Here is an 18,752-nt window from a genome sequence, read left to right on the forward strand (position 1 = left end):
TGGTTCCTCAAACATTACGTTTTTGGCTAAGCAGCCAAATTACAGAGATCATTTGTCATCCTGAAGTAACTGGCTAGGTTCTCACACTGTGTATTACTGATTTAATATTTTTTTCCCCTTAGAGGTATCATACTGATTTGTGATTGTCATATGTCTATAACTGCTACTAATATCTGACATTTGAGTAACACTAGTTTAGAAAGTGATTTCAATTTCATGCTCTCATTTCATCCCCACTGCCCTGTCATTTAAAATATTAAAGCAGTGTTTAGATAAATAAAAGGATATTATGCTGACTTAACTGCCAAAAAGCCTCTCTTGGGTGGCATTTACTCGAGTAAACACACCATTGTTACAGGTCTTTTCCTTGACTTTATAAGCCTGGAGACCTGAATTTTGTGGGTGCCTACAGTAGATTCTTTTCTAAGGAACAGAATCACCCTAACCAAGGTCACATAAAGCAGATTATCAGTTTTGTTAATTTGTAATGAGAAGTACAACTTTAAGTGACTTGGATTCTCATGTTTTAGATATTTTCCTGTAAAAGAGTATACAACCTTTGCTTGCTTAGCGTGGAATCAGAAGAAAGCAAGTTAATGATTCTTATGTTTAATGCAGTGGTTTCAACCAAAAGTACACATTAGAATCACCTATGGAGTTTTTAAAAGTATGCATTCTTGCATCCCATCTCCAGATATTCTGATTTGGTGTATCTGATGTGGGACTTGAGCATTCTTGTTGTTGTTATGCTGTTATGTGCGGTAAGGTCAGCTCTGACTCCTGGCGACTGAATGAACGAGTGATGTCTACAATGTCCTGTCCTCGTCAACCCTACTCAGCTCCTGTAGACTCATGCCTGTGGCTTCCTTTATGGAATCAGTCCATCTCATATTTGGCCTTCCTCTCTTCCTGCTGCCTTCTACTGTTCCCAGCATTATTGTCTTTTCCAAATAATCCTGCCTTCTCATCATGTGCCCGAAGTAGGACCACCTCAGTTTTATCTTTTTTTGCCTCTAGCAATAGTTCAGGCTTAATTTGCTCTAGGACCTACTTGTTTGTCTTTCTGGCAGTTCAGGGTATCCATAGAGCTCTCCTCCAATACCATATTTCAAATGAATCAATTTTTTTGCTGTTAGCCTTCTTCACTGTCCAGCTTTCATACCCGTACACAGTAACTGGGAATATGAGAGTGTGGATAATCTAGGCCTTAGTCGCTAATGACTCCTCCTTACACTTAATTATCTTTCCTAATTCCTTTATTGCTGCCCTGCCAAGTTTCAGTATTCTCTTGATTTCTTGGCTGCAGTCTCCTTTTAAATCGATGACTGAACCAAGGTGAACAAAATCTTTAACAATTTCAATGTCTCTATTGTCTATGTTAAAGTTGTGTAATTCTTCTGTAGTCATGATTTTTGTCTTCTTGATGTTCAAATGCTGGCCTGCTTTGGCACTTTCTTTTTTCACTTTCGTCAGAAGTCGTTTCAAGTCATTGCTGCTTTCTGCCAATAGGATGGTATCATCTGCATATCTTAGATTGTTGATATTTTTTCCACCATTTTTCACTCCTCCGAGTCTAACCCAGCTTTTCATATGATATGTTTTGCATGCAGATTAAACAGATAAGGAGGTAAAATGCACCCTTGTCTGACACCTTTACTTATAGGAAACCATTCTGTTTCTCCATATTCTCTCCTGACAGTGGCTTCTTGTCCACAATATAGGTTACACATCAGGATAATCAAGCGCTGAGGCGTGCCCGTTTCTTTCAGAGCAGCCCATAGCTTTTTGTGATCCATGCAGTCAAAGGCTTTACTGTAGTCTATTAAACGTAGACAAACCTTCTTCTGAAATTCTTTGGAGCACTCCAGTAGCCAATGAATAATCACAATTAAATCTTGTGTACCTCGCTCTTTTGTGTGTGTGTGTGTGTGTGTGTGTGAGGAAGATCAGCCCTGAGCTAACATCCGATGCCAGTCCTCCTCTTTTTTTGCCAAGGAAGATTGGCCCTGGGCTAACATCTGTGCCCATCTTCCTCTACTTTGTATGGGATGCCGCCACAGTGTGGCTTGACAAGCGGTGTGTTGGTGTGCGCCCAGGATCTGAACCTGTGAACCCTCGGGCCGCTGTAGTGGTGTGTGCGCACTTAACCGCTATGCAACTGGGCCGGCCGCTACCTCACCCTCTTTGAAATCCAGCTTGGGTATCAGGCATTTCTTGCTCCATATAAGGTAGCAAGCCTTTGTTGCAGCACCTTGAGCATCACTCTACTCGTATGGGAAATTAGAGCAATGGTCCTATAGTTACTGCACTTCTTAGCATCTCCTTTTTTGGGGATTGGGATATATATCGAGTGTTTCTAGTCTTTAGGCCATTGTTTTGTTTTCGATGTTTGTTGGCGTATTCTTGTTAGGCTTTTGACAGATGTAGTCTGTGACTTGAAATAATTCTATCGATATCCCATCTACCCCTGGTGACTTATTTCTTCCCAGTATTTTCAGGGCAGCTTTCACTTTACTTTCTAAAATTACAGGTTCTTCTTCATAGGAATCTTGAAAGGAATGTGTCATCCTTTGTCTCTTCTGTATAGAGCTTCACTATTCTGTTTCTACCTTCCTTTTATTTTCTCCTGATCAGATAGTGTGCTTCCCTGTTGGTCATTCAGCATTTCTCTCTCTCTCTCTTTTTTTTTTTTTTGTGAGGAAGATCAGCCCTGAGCTAACATCCATGCCAATCCTCCTCTTTTTGCTGAGGAAGGCTGGCCCTGGGCTAACATCCATGCCCATCTTCCTCCACTTTATGTGGGATGCCGCCACAGCATGGCCTGACAAGCAGTGTGTCGGTTTGTGCCCAGGATCCGAACCTGGGCCGCCAGCAGTGGAGCATGCACACTTAACCACTATGCCACGGGGCTGGCCCCTCAGCATTTCTAATCTAGGTTTAAATTTCTCTTTGATTTCTTGAATCTTCTGGAAGAGACCTCTTGTTCTTCCTTTTTTGTTTTCTTCTGTCTCTTTGTTTGCATTGGCCATGATAGGAGTTCTCTTTATCTCTACCTGATAGTTGATGAAAAACTGTGTTCAGGATTCTAATTCTGCCTTTTTCACCTTTTACTTTTGCTTCTCACCTGTCCTTAACAATTTTTTAGCCTTTCTTCTGTTATCCATCCCGATTTTTCTTTTCCTTTTACTTCAGACATTGTCATTTTGCATTCTTCTTTAACAGTAATTCTGGTTTTAGTCCATAGTCCTTCTGGTTCTTGGTCAATTAAGTTAATGCAAATCTGTTTTTTATGTGGACTTTAAATTCATCATGAATGTTATTTACGTTATATTTGGCACTGAAAGTGCTCTTCAGCTTTACTCTGATATTTGATATTAACAGTTCGTGATCAGTGCCACAGTCTGCTCCTGGTCTTGTTTTGGCAGAGAACACAGCTTCTCTATCTCCTGCTTCCAGTCACATAGTCTAATTTCTATATTGGCCATATAATGATGTCCATGTATACAGTCATTTGTTCAGTTGCTTAAAGCGTGTATTTGGGATGCATAGATTGATGGAAAGATTGTTGAGCATTCATATGTCCTTTTTGATTGTGTGGTTTTCAAAGCTAGAGACTTTGATTACCTGAAATTATTGTTTTCAAAGCTTCTGATGTGTGGAAGATTTTGATGCACATTAAAAGAACTTTAATAGGACCTGGCTCTGTTAGCCACCTCTGTCATCTTTATTGCTCAGATGGATAGATGCTAATGCTGCCCAAGAGGCACCCTCTACCCTAGATAGTGATTGGATGAGTGCTACCATCCTCTGGTTCTTTGGATTTCTTTTTTATGTTTTTTAGGTTAATAATTCCTACTTTTGTTTCCTTGGTGTTTCTTTAAGTAGGTTACGGTAGAATATAGATTTTTGTGACTTCTAAGTTATATTCTGCTTTTTCTTTTTTTTTTTTTTTTTTTTAAAGATTTTATTTATTTATTTTTTCCCCCCAAAGCCCCAGTAGACAGTTGTGTGTCACAGCTGCACATCCTTCCAGTTGCTGCATGTGGGACGCGGCCTCAGCATGGCCGGAGAAGCAGCGCGTCGGTGCGAGCCCGGGATCCGAACCCGGGTCGCCAGCAGCGGAGCGTGCCCACCCAACCACCAAGCCACGGGGCCGGCCCTGCTTTTTCTTAAATTATACCTAAGATCATGTTGATTAGAATTTTGGGTGTCCCAAACTTTTCTCTAATGTATTTATGTGTTCCCAAAGGGAATTGTGAACTGATACTATGAAGTGAACTCTCAGATGGTAATTGATTTCCCCATCTTCATGTTCTTGGGGCCATATTACTGTTGTCTCATGTGCCAGCGACAGCAATAGAAACAGCCAGTGAGGTGTGGGAGTCTGGTTGGTGGTGAGTCGAGGGATATTTTCATTTTAGTGATGAGAAAAATCGTCGTTTTGAATAGTTTGAATGATTTGTTCAGTCTAAGTTTCAGAGCCTGGACTGGTCCTAGATATTTCACTGTGGCCAGTAGCAAGCTTGAGTGGTTCAAGAATAAGTATGTATCATTTATTGTGGAAATTGTTTAGCCATATACCTGCATTTTGGATAATTAGACAATTTCACTAGGACATGTGAAACTCTGTAACTTTTGAATTTATATTTTTTTATCACTTAAGTATAGATTAAAGATGTATAAATACCCTAATGATCATTTTTGTGGTGGCAGAAAATTTCCTATTCATCATGTGGTAGTGCTAATCTACGCCTACCCATTGGCTGGACTGATCATGTCACTCCTCTATTTAAAAGTCCTCAGTGGCTTCCCATTCCCGTCAGAATAATATCCACATTTCTCACCATAATATACAGGTCCCTCTGTGACCTACATTAGACATAAATTCTGTGTGCTCTGCTCTTTCTTGTCTCTCTTTCACCACTTGACGCTCTTTTTAGAATTCTATTCCTTGCCCTTCTTTGCCTGGGAACTCCTATTCATTCTTCAAGACTCAGTTCATGTAGCCTTTAGCTGGGAGAAGCCTCTGATACCCCTTCCCTCCTCCACCAGTCAGATTTAATTGTCTTTCCTTTATGTTGCCTTATAATAGCACCCATACTATAATTTTCTGTTTACAAGTCTCTTCCCTACCAACTGCTGAGCTCATTGAAGAAAGGTAAGACTATATATTGGGTTATGTAAGTTCTGCTTTGTTCCAAAAACAATTTATGGTAAGGGCATTATCTTCTTTGCACCTTCTTTGTGTGGTGTCTGATATGTAATAGGTGCCTCCCCCTCCACCCCACCCTACCCCCCCCCAAAAAAGAATTGGTTGGGGGAGGGGAGAGAGCATACTAATTCTAATGGGATTTTTTTCTCCTTTGTATTTTTCAGGTTACTAAAAGGGATGAAGACTCTTCCCTGATGCAGCTAAAGGAGGAATTTCGGAGTTATGAGGCATTACGCAGAGAACATGATGCCCAAATTGTTCATATTGCTATGGAAGCAGGACTCCGTATTTCACCTGAGCAGTGGTCCTCACTTCTGTATGGTGACTTGGCGCATAAATCACACATGCAGTCTATCATTGATAAGGTTTGTGAGATTAGAGATGCTGATTTTATATCATTGCTCTTAACGTTGAAGATCATTGAAATCTTCTTAAGGCACTAAAGAGATGACCACTTGGAGATTCCTATGTTTTTAAATATCAGACTCTTATAAATTATCTTTTTTTTTTTTTTTAATTTAACTCTCAAAATAAACTAAGGGAGGCAACAGGGAAGCAAATACAGGATATTAGCATAAAAGCAGTCTGGCTTACAAAGTCTGTTGTTTGTCTACATTCAGACCCCAGGAGCTCATACAGCTTCTAAATAAGTTTTCTAAGTGTCTAATGATGAATTTCATAGGGCAGATTCTGAGGTGAAAATTTAATTCATCATTGATACTCCTACTATGGAATCTGAAGACACTTGAAAACCTATTTAATACATTGACTAAATGAAAGCACTTGACTATAGATATTAAGAACCAGAGTAGAAACTATTCTGTTTTCTGTTTGTTAGCTGCAGTCTCCAGAATCATTTGCAAAGAGTGTCCAGGAATTGACAATTGTTTTGCAACGAACAGGTGACCCAGCTAACTTAAATAGACTGAGACCTCATTTAGAGCTTCTTGCAAACATAGACCCTAATCCAGGTACGTGGGAAAATATTCAATTGCTTATGGTTTTTCTACCTTTGAGGTAAATAACACAAGAGAATCACTGCTAACAAATTCTCCCCCACCCCCACATCCCATCCCCTTGGTGGCTTATTATAGATGCTGTTTCACCAACTTGGGAGCAGCTAGAAAATGCAATGGTAGCTGTTAAAACAGTGGTTCATGGCCTTGTGGACTTCATACAAAATTATAGCAGAAAAGGCCATGAGACACCTCAGGTAAGCACATTTATTACACTTCCAACTGCTATTATCTCTAACAGAGATTCATCCTGCACATCTTAACGAGCTATTTGATTAATGGACTCCTTATGTGACTCTACTCTCTCAAAGGTTTTTATTGTCTCTTTTTTGGGGGAGAAACTCAAGTTTTAGTGTTCCTGATGAATAAGTCATAGCACAGCAACAGTTTGGAGAGTATCTTGAATATGAGTTCACTGCAGATGTTTTTGATCAAGTGTAGATCACTGATTCCTTCCAAACATTTTATCTAATTCTTTTCTAATGTAGGGAAATTGTCACTTTTTTCTCCATTGCTGTCACACAAATGAATTTCTATTTGTAAATGTGTGGAATTTGAATTTTTAAAATATTTTTAATGTAGTTTAGAAGGAATTATTTAAGGTATAATCCTTTATTCTAATAATAACATCCATTTATTAAGTTACTATGAGCCAGTCAGTCCCTATGTTCAATATTTTACATATATTATTTCTGATCCTCACAGCCATCTGCAAAATAATTGCTGTTCCCAAGCTGAAGTTTAAAGAGGTTAAATAACATATCTGAGGTCATGGTGGCAGTAAATGACAGAGTTGGGATCAAATCTACTCCAAAGTGATCTGTCTACTCTTCTCTCCTTATTCTATTAGAAGACATTATAATATTCAAATATTAACTTAAAGATAAATGTTTAATCTTTATTAAGGTCCCAAAAATAATGACATCTTAGATTTTGATGCAAATTATGGCAGTTATGATGAGGTTTTTGTATTTTGCCTCATTGTTTGTGTGAACTTAAACAGCTCCAAGCCCAAGAAGAGAGTTGTACCCTCAAGTTGACAAGTAAATTGGTATTTCTTAATTTTTCACTTTCAGGGGAAATTGTATTCTACCTTCCCTGGAAAAGTTTAAGTAGACAAAGCTTATGGCTTTTTTAATGCTTTTTAAAATTGTTTGATTTTGGTATCATAATTTTAAGACAGCAGTGAATTGATGAGAAAATCTTCTATTTTTGTGGGCGTTATGTTGCCTGACAAATGAATAGACATAACATTTAGGCTAGTTTCAGATAATCCTCAGATGGAAAATGTCTGCAATACCAACTCAGGGTTATGCTGCATAACTCATAACAGGAAACAATAGAATGGTAGTTTCAGCACAAGAATTACTTATCTAGTGTGAAAAAGAATTAAAGGTGTAATCATAAAATTCTGAAGTCCCAAGAGTGAATAAAAACTGGAATCTTCACTTTTCCACACATTGATTTTCTTTTTGTAGCCTCAGCCAAACAGCAAATATAAGACTAGCATGTGCCGAGATCTGCGACAACAAGGGGGGTGTCCACGAGGAACAAACTGTACTTTTGCCCATTCTCAGGAAGAGCTTGAAAAGTAAGTTATGAGACTTTGCTTTCATATGGGTTTAATTTTTGGTCATTATGAGAGTGTTATATACAAAGATGCAGTGAAGTTCACATTGTAGAATTCCTTAGATTGCAAAATAACCTTTTCTTTTGAAACCATACCTTATTGCTTCTGGGAGCAAGATTAACATAATAAGTGATTTATAACCTTATACAGGAGTCATATTTTAGACCATCGTATAGCTGGAGTCCATGTTTCTGCTAAGCACCTGTGCAGAATGAGAATATCGCTATGTGCAATCTTATTTGCTCAGGTTCGGTTGAAGATAACAGCGAAGTCCTAGGTAAAACGGTAAAGCAGATACATTTTCTTTTTATGGCTTTTGATCTTTTTAATGTTCTTTTTTCTGTGTCTTCTTTTCTCTTCTCCTATGAGTAATCCCTTTTTCTATGTTCCTTTACCCCAGGCAAAAAAGTAAATGGGTATAAGCTATATTATGTATTGTCCAAATTTTTGTTGTTTTGTTTTTTAACCAAATCATTCATCATTGAAGTCTCACCAAAAAATCTATCCCAGCCTTTCTACTAGAACAACTGGTCTGTATATCAACTCTTAATGGACATCTCCCTTTGGTTTTGAGACATTTTAAACTCAACTTGGGCTAATTTTCTCCTCCCCTACATCCTCCTCTTCTACCTTCCATTCTGCTCTCCTGCAGTTTACCTTGTCCAGCCAGTTATACATGCTATATAATAGGAATCATCTTTGTCAGCTTTCTTTCACCTGCTTGTCTTAGTCACCAAGTTCTATCACTTCAGCTTCCTATATATTTCTCCACTCTTCCTTCTTCTTTCCATCCTTATAGTCCAAGCTATCATCCCCTTTTCTTTCTTTATCGTGGTAAGGAAGATTGGCTCTGAGCTAACGTCTGTTGCCACTCTTCCTCTTTTTGCTGAGGAAGATTGGTCCTGAGCCAACATCCATGCCCATCCTCCTCTATTTTTTGTATGTGGGATGCCGCCACAGCATGGCTTGATGAGCGGTACATTGGTCCGCGCCAGGGATTCAAACCTGTGAACCCCAGGCTGCTGAAGTGGAGTGCACGAAGTTAACCACTACACTGCCTGGCTGGTCCCCATCCCCTACTCCCTCCACTTTTCTTGAGGCACAGTTGCCTCCTAACTAGTCTTCTTCTAGCTACTTTTTTGCCCACTCCCAATCCCATTATTCCCTACAAAACAGTAGAACTTTGCACATAAGGCTTATTGCAGATAATGAGAAGCTTAGTTATTAGTTTCACATTACCCTGTAGATAAAGATATAAAATCTGGATTGTGGCCTGTAAGACCCTACATCATCTAGTCTGTACCAACCTTTCTGATCTCATCTCACAGCGCTCCCTTATTGTATTCTATACTCAAGCCACACTGACCTTCTGTCAGTGCCTGCAATACACCATGCTCCTTCCCACTTCAGATCTGTTACATAAGGTCTTTCCTTTTAGCCTTGTCTGTGGAGCTTTTCTTTTGCCTAGCTCATCCTTCACTTTTTCAAGGGGATCCTCCCAATGTTTCATATTAAACCAGGTTCTTTATCATGCTTATCAAAATTATAATCAATTTATGGTCTGTTTTAGGGGTTGACAGACTTTTCTGTAAAGGTCCAGATAGTAAATATTTTAACCTTGGTGGACCATACAGGGATCTCTGTTGCAACTACTCAACTCTGCCATTATAGCAAAAAAGCCACCATAGACAATGCATAAAACGGGCTTGGCTATAAACTTTATTTACAGAAACAGGCAACTTTCATCCACATGCAGTAGTTTGCTGACCCCTGATCTATTTATTGAATGTTTTTCTACGTTAGTGAAGTGTAAGCTCCATGGACTATATCTGTCTTGTTTATTGTTGTCGCCTCTTTTCAGTGGCTAGCAGTGGGCTGTGCACATAATGAGCTCTACAGCAGCACCAATGTGATAGAGTGAAGATATATTTGTGTGCGTTAAAAAGAACGGAAACATGCTTCTTTTTTCAGTTTTTTCCCTCCAGTGGAAGAGCCTGGAGAGGCTTCAGGAGTCCTAAGGAAAAAAGATGTTGTTTGTACCCAGTCAGGGCAGCTCTGTGTGCAGAGTTTTACATCAAGATGATTTATGAGACTCTAGGAGATATATTGAGCTTGTCCATACCTGAAATAGAGCTTTTTAGCTATAATAGAGCTTTTTAGCTATAATAGAGCTTTTTAGGGGACCTTGCTTGGGAGCGCTTAGACTTTAAAAAGTCAAAGAAGAAACTGTGTGATTTCACTGCTATTCCACCCACAATTAGTGCCCTAGCTGAAAATCCATTTTTCCTCTTATATCTTCAAGTTAGCTTCCTGTTCTCCATCCCTAGTACCTACTAGAGAACTTTATTATCTCTTTCCTGAACTTGTAAGAGGAGGAAGGGGAGGAGGAGGTAATAATAATAATAATAGCCAAATTAATTGGTCACATTTTTTGTGGGTACCATTTTTAGTGTTTCACACGTGTTTACCCAGGTTATCCATTTTGATGCTACAGTGACTTTTTACCTGACATCTGCCTCTGTCTCAACCTGTCTTTTCCATTGCCACCAAGATTTTCTTTTGCAAATAAGTATCTAATCATGTCCATCTTCTGCTTTAAATTCTTAATTGGTTTCTTAGTACGTCACAGGATCTGGTCCCAATCTAGCTTTCCATCCTTACTCCACCTTTTGCATTCTTTATTTTTTTAAGGTACATTCAGTTAATCACTGTTTACTACTGTAGGAATTCTTTCATTCTTATTTCCCTTGCACATGTTGTTCACTCTATGTCGTATGCTTTTCTCTGTCTTCTCTGTTTGGAGAGCTCTTATTCCTAATCATACTCAGATATCATTTTCCTTCTGAAGACTTCCCTGAGTTCCCCAGGCAGTGTTAGCTGCTTCCTTCAGTGTGCTGCCGTAGCACTCTATACAGGGTGACTTTATAAGTACAAGGTCTCTTACTGTATTGCAATTATTTATTATGTGTATTTTCACTGGACTTATTTATCCTATGGGTTTTTCATATTTATGTTTCCAGCACCTAGCAAGTATGTGATATATAAACTCAGTATATTTTTGTTGAAAGAGCAAATAATCTACAGTTCTTTCCACTTGGATTCCAACGAAAGACAATCTCTCCGCTTGTGCCCTATGTCCCAAGTCTATCTACCTTCTCAAAGACTTCACTCCCATAATTATCCTTTTTTCTCTAGTGCACCATCACTTCATTCAGGTGTCTGCTTAAATGTCATAGCCTCTGAGATCCCTTCCCAGACAATCTTATCTAAAATATCTCCCCTTTCCTAATCATTCTGTCTTCTTACCTTGTGTTATTTTTCTTAACAGCATCAATTAGTACCAGATATTATGCTTTCTATTTACCTGCTTTATGTTGATCTTTACTACAATGTAACCCCTGCCTTACTTTCTTTGCTATACATGTCTCTAACCAAACAAAATGTAAATGCCCAACAATCTCTCCTAAGAATAAATATTTATGTGAATATATTTTAGAATGTAAGGTATTGGAATCCTGTTCTCAGGAATTGCTACATTCTGGAGAGTGTCAAAAGCCTGGGATCAACCAATTCAACAAGAATGATTGTTCAGTGCTTGGTACTATTTGAGGTGTTTCTAGTGGGGAAAGAAGAACAGTAAACGTGTAAACAAACAATTTCAGTTACTGATAAAATGTTATAAAGGAAGCTTGGCACGCTCAGGAACTAAAAAGAAGACCAATGTGTCTGGAGGATGGAGAATGAGAAGAATGACAAAAGATAAGGTTGGAGAGCTAGGCAAGGGCCAGGTCATACTGGCTTGGTGGACCATGGTAAGGAATTTGAATTTTATTCTGGAAACCATTGTAGAGTTTTATTCAAGTGGAACAATGAGATTTTAGTTTTGTCTTAGAAATGTCATTCTAGTGTCTGCATGAATGGAGACCAGTTCATCTGCTGCAGTGGTCCAGGCACGAGATTGGTAGCTTGTTCCCAGGATTATAGTAATGGAAACGATGAAAAGTAGTCAGATTGGGGATATATTTTGGAAGTAGAGCTGATAGGAATAATAGATTGATTGTGGGTATAAAGAAAAGAGAAGAATCAAGGATGACTCCAAGGTTTGGGGCTTGCATAACAGAGTAGTATCGTTTACTAAGATGGGAAATGCCTTGGGGTAGAAAATCAGTAATGCTCTTGGCCATATGAAGTTTGGGGCTTACTTCACATTCATGCAGTAAGTATTTATGGGGCACCAGTATGCACCAGGCACTGTATTATGTGCTGAAGATAGGTGAGTAAGAAAGGCAAAATCCCTGCTCTCATGGGGCTTACATTGTAGTAAAGATCAACATAAAGCAGGTAAATAGAAAGCATAATATCTGGTACTAATTGATGCTGTGAAGAAAAATAACACAAGGTAAGAAGACAGAATGATCAGGAAAGGGGAGATATTTTAGATAAGATTGTCTGGGAAGGGATCTCAGAGGCTATGACATTTAAGCAGACACCTGAATGAAGTGATGGTGCACTAGAGAAAAAAGGATAATTATGGGAGTGAAGTCTTTGAGAAGGTAGATAGACTTGGGACATAGGGCACAAGCGGAGAGATTGTCTTTCGTTGGAATCCAAGTGGAAAGATTGGCCTGAGTTAAGAACAGGAACTCTTCATCCCTTATTTTAGGAGGAGTGTTTTGTTATAGATGCAGGAAGGTTAGTGGAATTGATGGTGGAAAGATAAGTAATTCTCCTCTGGTTTCATCTGTTTTCTCTGTTAAGTGGGAGGCAATATGATCAGCTGTGGCGAGGCTGTGGAGTGGAGGGGGAAAGGTGGTTACAGATGGGAAAGTGAATTTAGTAGAGAAATGTATTAATATATTGCTTGACCATTTTAAATAATTGATTTTAGTTTTGAAGGAAGTCTAGATAGCATGATTGCATGATTTTTCTCCAGCAACATTTAGCTGCTTGGGAGCATGCACAGAATAAGAGAGTAAGTAAAGAATTGGATTGGGGTTTTACCAGATGAGTTCAACAGGAGGAGTGGGCCAAAGGAATTAAAGGTATTTACAAGGGAAGAATTAGTTGTAGATAGTGGATTCTAAGCTGGGTAAGGCAGAGAGTGAATACTTGAGGAAGCTCATGGATGATTTTAAAAGAATAGGAAGTAATTGGCTTTTTCAACGGGGAGGTCCAGATTCTAAGTCCAGTTCTTTAGCTGCCTAGATGCTGGGAATCCGATATGTATCCTTACTTCTCACTTACTTTACCTCTCTTGGTGAAAGTTTTAGTCCTCATAACCCCTCTTTTTGAAGAAACTCACAGTTAAAACTATTTTTCACCTGCCAGAGCAGTGTTAAGGATATCTGAGATTTGTCCTTGAGGATGGAAAGCAAGGAACATGCCACCAAATTGCCTTTCTGAAATATAGGTCTGCTCGTACCCCTCCTTTTAAAGAAGTAATCATTGGTTCCCCAGAATCTGTGAGATGACATATATAAACTGGCCATAAGCTTTTTTTTTTTTTTTTTTTAACTTAATATTCTGTCACTCTACCTTCAGCCAAACTGATCTGGCTGGGAACACTTGTCTTTTATTGAACTTCACCTGCCTCTCTCAGTGTGTGTATATTTGAGTATATGAGAGGGAGAGAGGGAAGAGAAAGATTGAATCCTGAAGCTGTTTATAGATACTGAAGGGCTAAAAAAACTATTGTGAAGGCATTGCTCATCCCTACACTATTTATATTTAATTACCATATGGTTGATTATGTATAAGATTAATATAAGATTAATTTAGGCAAACTTAACTGTGACCCAAAACGTCTGTAGTTGTCTTTCTGTTCATGTAATGTAATTGTTTACCACTTTAAAATATTGGGAGGGAACATTGACTAGGACTACATTATAATAAATTTTTGTTGTACAAGTGGAAACAGATTTTCTTAAATGGAGTCCAAGATCAGATTTCTTCATATATTAAGAGTATTTTATCTGACCATCATAAATAAAACCCAGAATTTAATATCAGAAAAGTCTTTAATCCAAATACTTTTTACTTTGGGCATAAACTAATCTGAAAAATGTAATACTAAATTTCTGTATTTTGGTATAATATTTGTTTAAGAATTAGTTTTGTTTTTTTATTTCTTTAAAATTATATAATGCTTTAACAATTTGGTAATCACAGAGAATTCTTTCCACTCTTGCATACCTTTTCATTCCACATTCTCAAGTAAATTTGGTATGGTTCCTTTATTTTTACATAATGTACTTTATATTTTAATTATACAAAATTTCCAAAAGGGTCCCTTCCCACTCAAAAGGCTTCTTTGAATACATGTGTACTTTGCTTGCTATATTAATTATGTGCCTACATAAACGTGTATATAAGTGTGTGTGTGTGTGTATACACATATATATGTGTGTGTGAAGGGCATATATATTTTCATGTGGCATCTGTCATAGCAGAGTTTGACACAGACTGTATTTGATATTTAGCTGAAGAAACTTTGATTTCAAAGCTGTTTTCCTTTTTTAATCTTTTCCCATTGCCTTTTTTTTCCATCAGGGTAAGATTTTGTGAAATACTCACCAATGTGTTGATTGTTTTTGAAACAGGTATCGATTAAGGAACAAAAAGATCAATGCAACTGTAAGAACGTTTCCTCTTCTAAATAAAGTTGGTGTAAACAACACTGTCACAACCACAGCCGGAAATGTCATTTCTGTCATAGGAAGTACTGAAACAACGGGGAAAATTGTTCCGAGTACAAACGGAATTTCAAATGCAGAAAACAGTGTTTCCCAGCTAATCCCACGTAGTACTGACAGTACATTAAGAGCTCTGGAGACTGTGAAGAAAGTGGGGAAGGTTGGCACTAATGGTCAGAATGCTGCTGGGCCTCCTGCAGAGTCTGTAACTGAAAGGTAAGTATTAGGTAAAAGTGATTCATACAAGTTATTTAGCCTTTTTAGGAATGCCTGAGTATTTATCCTGGGGAAAAGCACTTAATCAGAATTTTTATGCAGAACATTTCATGTAGTAGAAAAAGCACTAAATATCCAAAAATTTGAGTTCTAGTCCTGGCACTGCAATTGAATAGCTCTGTGACCTTGGAAAGTTACTTTAACTCTGGGTTTTGATTTCCTCAACTATAAAGAAGTTGGACCAGGATTGGGTTTTTTCACACCTTATTTCGTTGAACTTTAGGATTGAGTTCATAGAGGTGCCAGAAAGGAACTAAGTAGAAACCTAAGCAGGTGAGATGCTTGAACCTCCAGCTCCTGTTTCAATCAGAGCAGTTCTACATAATGCTCTGTAATGATGTGTAGTAGTTAAGAGGGGAATCTTTGGAGCCAAACTCACAGGGTTCAAATTCTGACTCTCTGTTTCCTAACTGTTTGATCTTAGGCCAGTTACTTAATTTGTCTACCTCAGTTTACTCATCCATAAAATTAGTATAATAATAGTACCTACTTAATATGTTGGTTGTGAAGATTAGAAGAGTTAATAACTGCACTGTACTTTGGACAATGCCTGCCACATAGTATTCAGTAAATTGCTGCTGCTGCTGCTGCTGTTGTTGTTATTATTATTATTACCATTGTTGTTGGGTTTCAGCATAATATTTAATTTGGCAAAAGGGTTTTGGTGCTTTAAGAAAAAAGTTTTAAAACTTTCGGATGATCTGAAAAGTTACTTTCACCTCAAAAATCTCATTCTTTACTGTTCTTTTAGGGTCTTAAAATCTGAATTGTAGCATGTTCAGATTTTTTCACCCATAGTCTGTCAGTACCTATTGCCTTCTAGGAAAAAAGCGCTATGCTAGGCACACAGTCAACTGCTAGTGATTTCATATAATAAATGATGGGTAGGTAAGCGTTTATATTCTTTATTTCTTCAGTTAGCATGTGATAGGGGAATTTGTTTATTGAAGGATCCTTACAATCTTCCCTGGGAGAGATTTTAGAAATGATATATCAGAGAACAGTGTCTAGTTAGCATATGGTATTTGCATACTCATTCTGAGTTCTGTTGTTGGCACTCTTGGAAATACACAAGATGTCTAAGATATCTCTACCTTGAAGAAATTTATGATGATATGGTTGTGAAGACAGTATTTACATAAATGAAGCAATATTGGAGTTGGATTAAAGAACAGGAAAGTTTTATATTGCTGGGAGAAATATAGGAAAGGATTTCAGAAAAAGAAACAGTGTAACATGAATCAAGTTTGTTGATAATTATATGGAACACTGAGGAGATCAGCCTTTTAGAACTGAAGGTTTATGTTAGGAACTGGTTAAAATAAGATTAGGTAGATAGGTTGGCACCAGATTGTGGAGACCTTGTGTTTTGTATGTTTAGGAAATGAGCTTTTGAAGGGTTTTGGCAAAGTAATGTTGTAAAACTGTTTTATAATCCATAGAATGGAATATTATTCAGCCATAAAAAAGGAGTGGAGTACTAATACAGACTTGAAAACATGCTAAGTGAAAGAAGCTAGATACAAAAGGCCACATATTATATAATTTCATTTATGTGAATGTCCAGAGTAGGCAAATCCACAGAGACAGAAAGTAGATTAGTGGTTGCTAGGGGCTAGGGCTGGGGAGAGAGAAGGATGAGGAGTGAATGCTAAGGAGTACAGATTTCTCTCAGATGATGACAATGTTTCAATATTAGGTACTGGTGCTGGTTGCACAACCTCGTGAATATACCAAAAATCACTGAATTTGTATGCCTTAAAAGGGTAAATTATATCATTTAAAAAAATGATAAACTAGAGAAAAAACTTTTAAAAACAAATCTAAATAAATAAATCATCTTATTTACTCATTAAAAAATTATGGGGGGCTGGCGCGGTGACACAGCGGTTAAGTGCACGCACTCTCCTTCGGCACCCCAGGGTTTGCAGGTTCGGGTCCCGGGCATGCACTGACGCACTGCTCGTCAAGCCATGCTGTGGTGGTGTCACATATAAAGTAGAAGAAGATGGGCACGGATGTTAGCCCAGGGCCAATCTTCCTCAGCAAAAAGAGGACGATTGGCATTGGAGGTTAGCTCAGGGCTGGTCTTCCTTACAAAAAAAATTTTAAAATAAATAAAATAAAAAATTTATGGGGGCTGGCCCCATGGCATAGCAGTTAAGTACACACGCTCCACTGCTGGTGGCCCTGGTTTAGATCCCGGGCACGCACCGACACACCCCTTGTCAGGCCATGCTGTGGTAGCGTCCCACATAAAGTGGAGGAAGATGGGCACAGATGAACATAGCTCAGGGCCAGTCTTCCTCAGCAAAAAGAGGAGGATTGGCATGGATGTTAGCTCAGGGCTGATCTTTCTCACAAAAAAAAATAAAATAAAATTTATGGATCTTCTACTATGTGCTGAACACCAGGCCAGTTAGTATAGCTAATGAAAATGAACTAGATATACTCCCGGCTTCTAAGGAAGGGTGTTCCAGTGTAGTTTGGGAGACAGATGTAAAAAGATATAATATATTCTGAAAGGTACTGCAATGGAGTTGTGTTCCAAGTGTTTTTGGAACACACACCAAAAAAGAATAATTCTGCAGGGAGTTATTTTGGAATTCTTCTTAGAGGTAAGGTGATGATACCTGAACTATTTCCAAAAGTATGGATAGTTAGGAAGGAACGGCCTTGTCAGTAGAGGAAGCAGCACAGGCAAAGCATGTAGCTGTGAGAGGGGCTGCTGCAAAGGAAGGCCTGGAATCCTGAAAGTCATCTAGGATATAGCTGTAGTAATCTATAGCTGTCTGACTAGAATGTGACTGAAAATTAGCTTTTTCCATAAGTCTGAATTTGGGGGCTAGCTTGCATGATTTCATGAGGCATGAACCTTTTCGTGGATTTTGATGCCATTTCCCTGATAAGTCTAAGAATTTTCCATTTCAAAGTACTTATCCAGATTTTACAGCGTATAGCATTTTGACATGGAAGGACCAGATAGTCTATGTAAAGCACTTAGCATAGTGCCTGGAATGTGCTCAGTAAATGTTATTGTTGTTATAAGGAAGTCCTAATCATTTTCCTTGTTGCCTTTATTTAACTACAAAGAATAAGCACAGCCCTAAAATATCTTTAAACTCTAAGCCAATACATTTGTACCTACTATTATTACCCACAGTTCCATAATTATTTTCTACATTTTGACACACAGTTACACATAGAAGTAAATATCTGCTAGACTAATCTGCTAGATCTAAAGGCAGCCCATACTCCTTGTCATTTATACTTTAGCTTTAAAAGGGCTTCTTTTGTTTGAGAAAAACCCTCTAATCTAGTTGGGATGCAGCGTATTGAATTGCAGCATCAACAAGATCATTTTCTGAAGTCACCACATTTCTAAGCTCTGCCAAAGTTTGACTCCTTAAAAGGACAGGAGAAAGCCAGGATGAGATCCTCTAGAGCTGATTGCTTGCTAACTCAACAAAGAAAATCCTTTGTGTATAAAAAAAAGAGATGTTTGTGTATTTTGCATCAATTTAATGAGTAACCATTTCATTGGCATTTCGTTCATCCAACAGATACTCACTGAGTACCTACTGTGTGGCAGGAACTATTTCGTTTATCCAACAAATATTTACTGAGTGTCTCCTGTGTGCCAGGACCTCTTTTAGGTCCTGGTTATAGAGCAGTTAACAAAATGGCCTTTCCTCAAGTAGTTTTTATTTCAGCTAATCTAACTCTTAATAGAACAACTCTTCCTTTACATGTCTGTCTTCTTTGTCCCAAAGAATTCTACTGGTAGACTATATTGTTTCTACTGAGAACTTCTTGAACAGGATTTTTTTTTAATTTCCAGTAGGAAAAATCTTTGTTTAAAGAATGAGTAAAAAGGGACTGATAGGTCACATTAGAGCCTGGGATTTGTTTGCATTTCCTTTTGC

The 18,752-nt window shown here is 38.1% G+C and overlaps 1 protein-coding gene and 1 non-coding gene across 8 annotated transcripts in view; both read left to right on the top strand.

Moving 5' to 3' along the window:
• Positions 1–18,752, top strand: part of RC3H2 (ring finger and CCCH-type domains 2) — a 52,775-nt gene that overhangs the window by 21,312 nt on the left and 12,711 nt on the right. For all 7 annotated transcript variants that reach the window (XM_087419143.1, XM_087419141.1, XM_087419144.1 and 4 more), the window contains exons 6-10: positions 5,377–5,577; positions 6,051–6,183; positions 6,307–6,425; positions 7,707–7,819; positions 14,458–14,766. In XM_087419143.1, coding sequence (XP_087275269.1) covers positions 5,377–5,577; positions 6,051–6,183; positions 6,307–6,425; positions 7,707–7,819; positions 14,458–14,766 — 875 coding nt within the window. The remainder of the gene's footprint in view (positions 1–5,376; positions 5,578–6,050; positions 6,184–6,306; positions 6,426–7,706; positions 7,820–14,457; positions 14,767–18,752) is intronic.
• Positions 5,857–5,967, top strand: LOC147913202 (small nucleolar RNA SNORD90). Its single transcript, XR_015549061.1, has one exon. It is a non-coding gene; the product is annotated as a small nucleolar RNA SNORD90 (small nucleolar RNA).

This window comes from Ceratotherium simum, chromosome 29, assembly GCF_057802395.1.
Source record: "Ceratotherium simum simum isolate JZ-2026a chromosome 29, ASM5780239v1, whole genome shotgun sequence".
Lineage (NCBI taxonomy): Eukaryota > Metazoa > Chordata > Mammalia > Perissodactyla > Rhinocerotidae > Ceratotherium > Ceratotherium simum.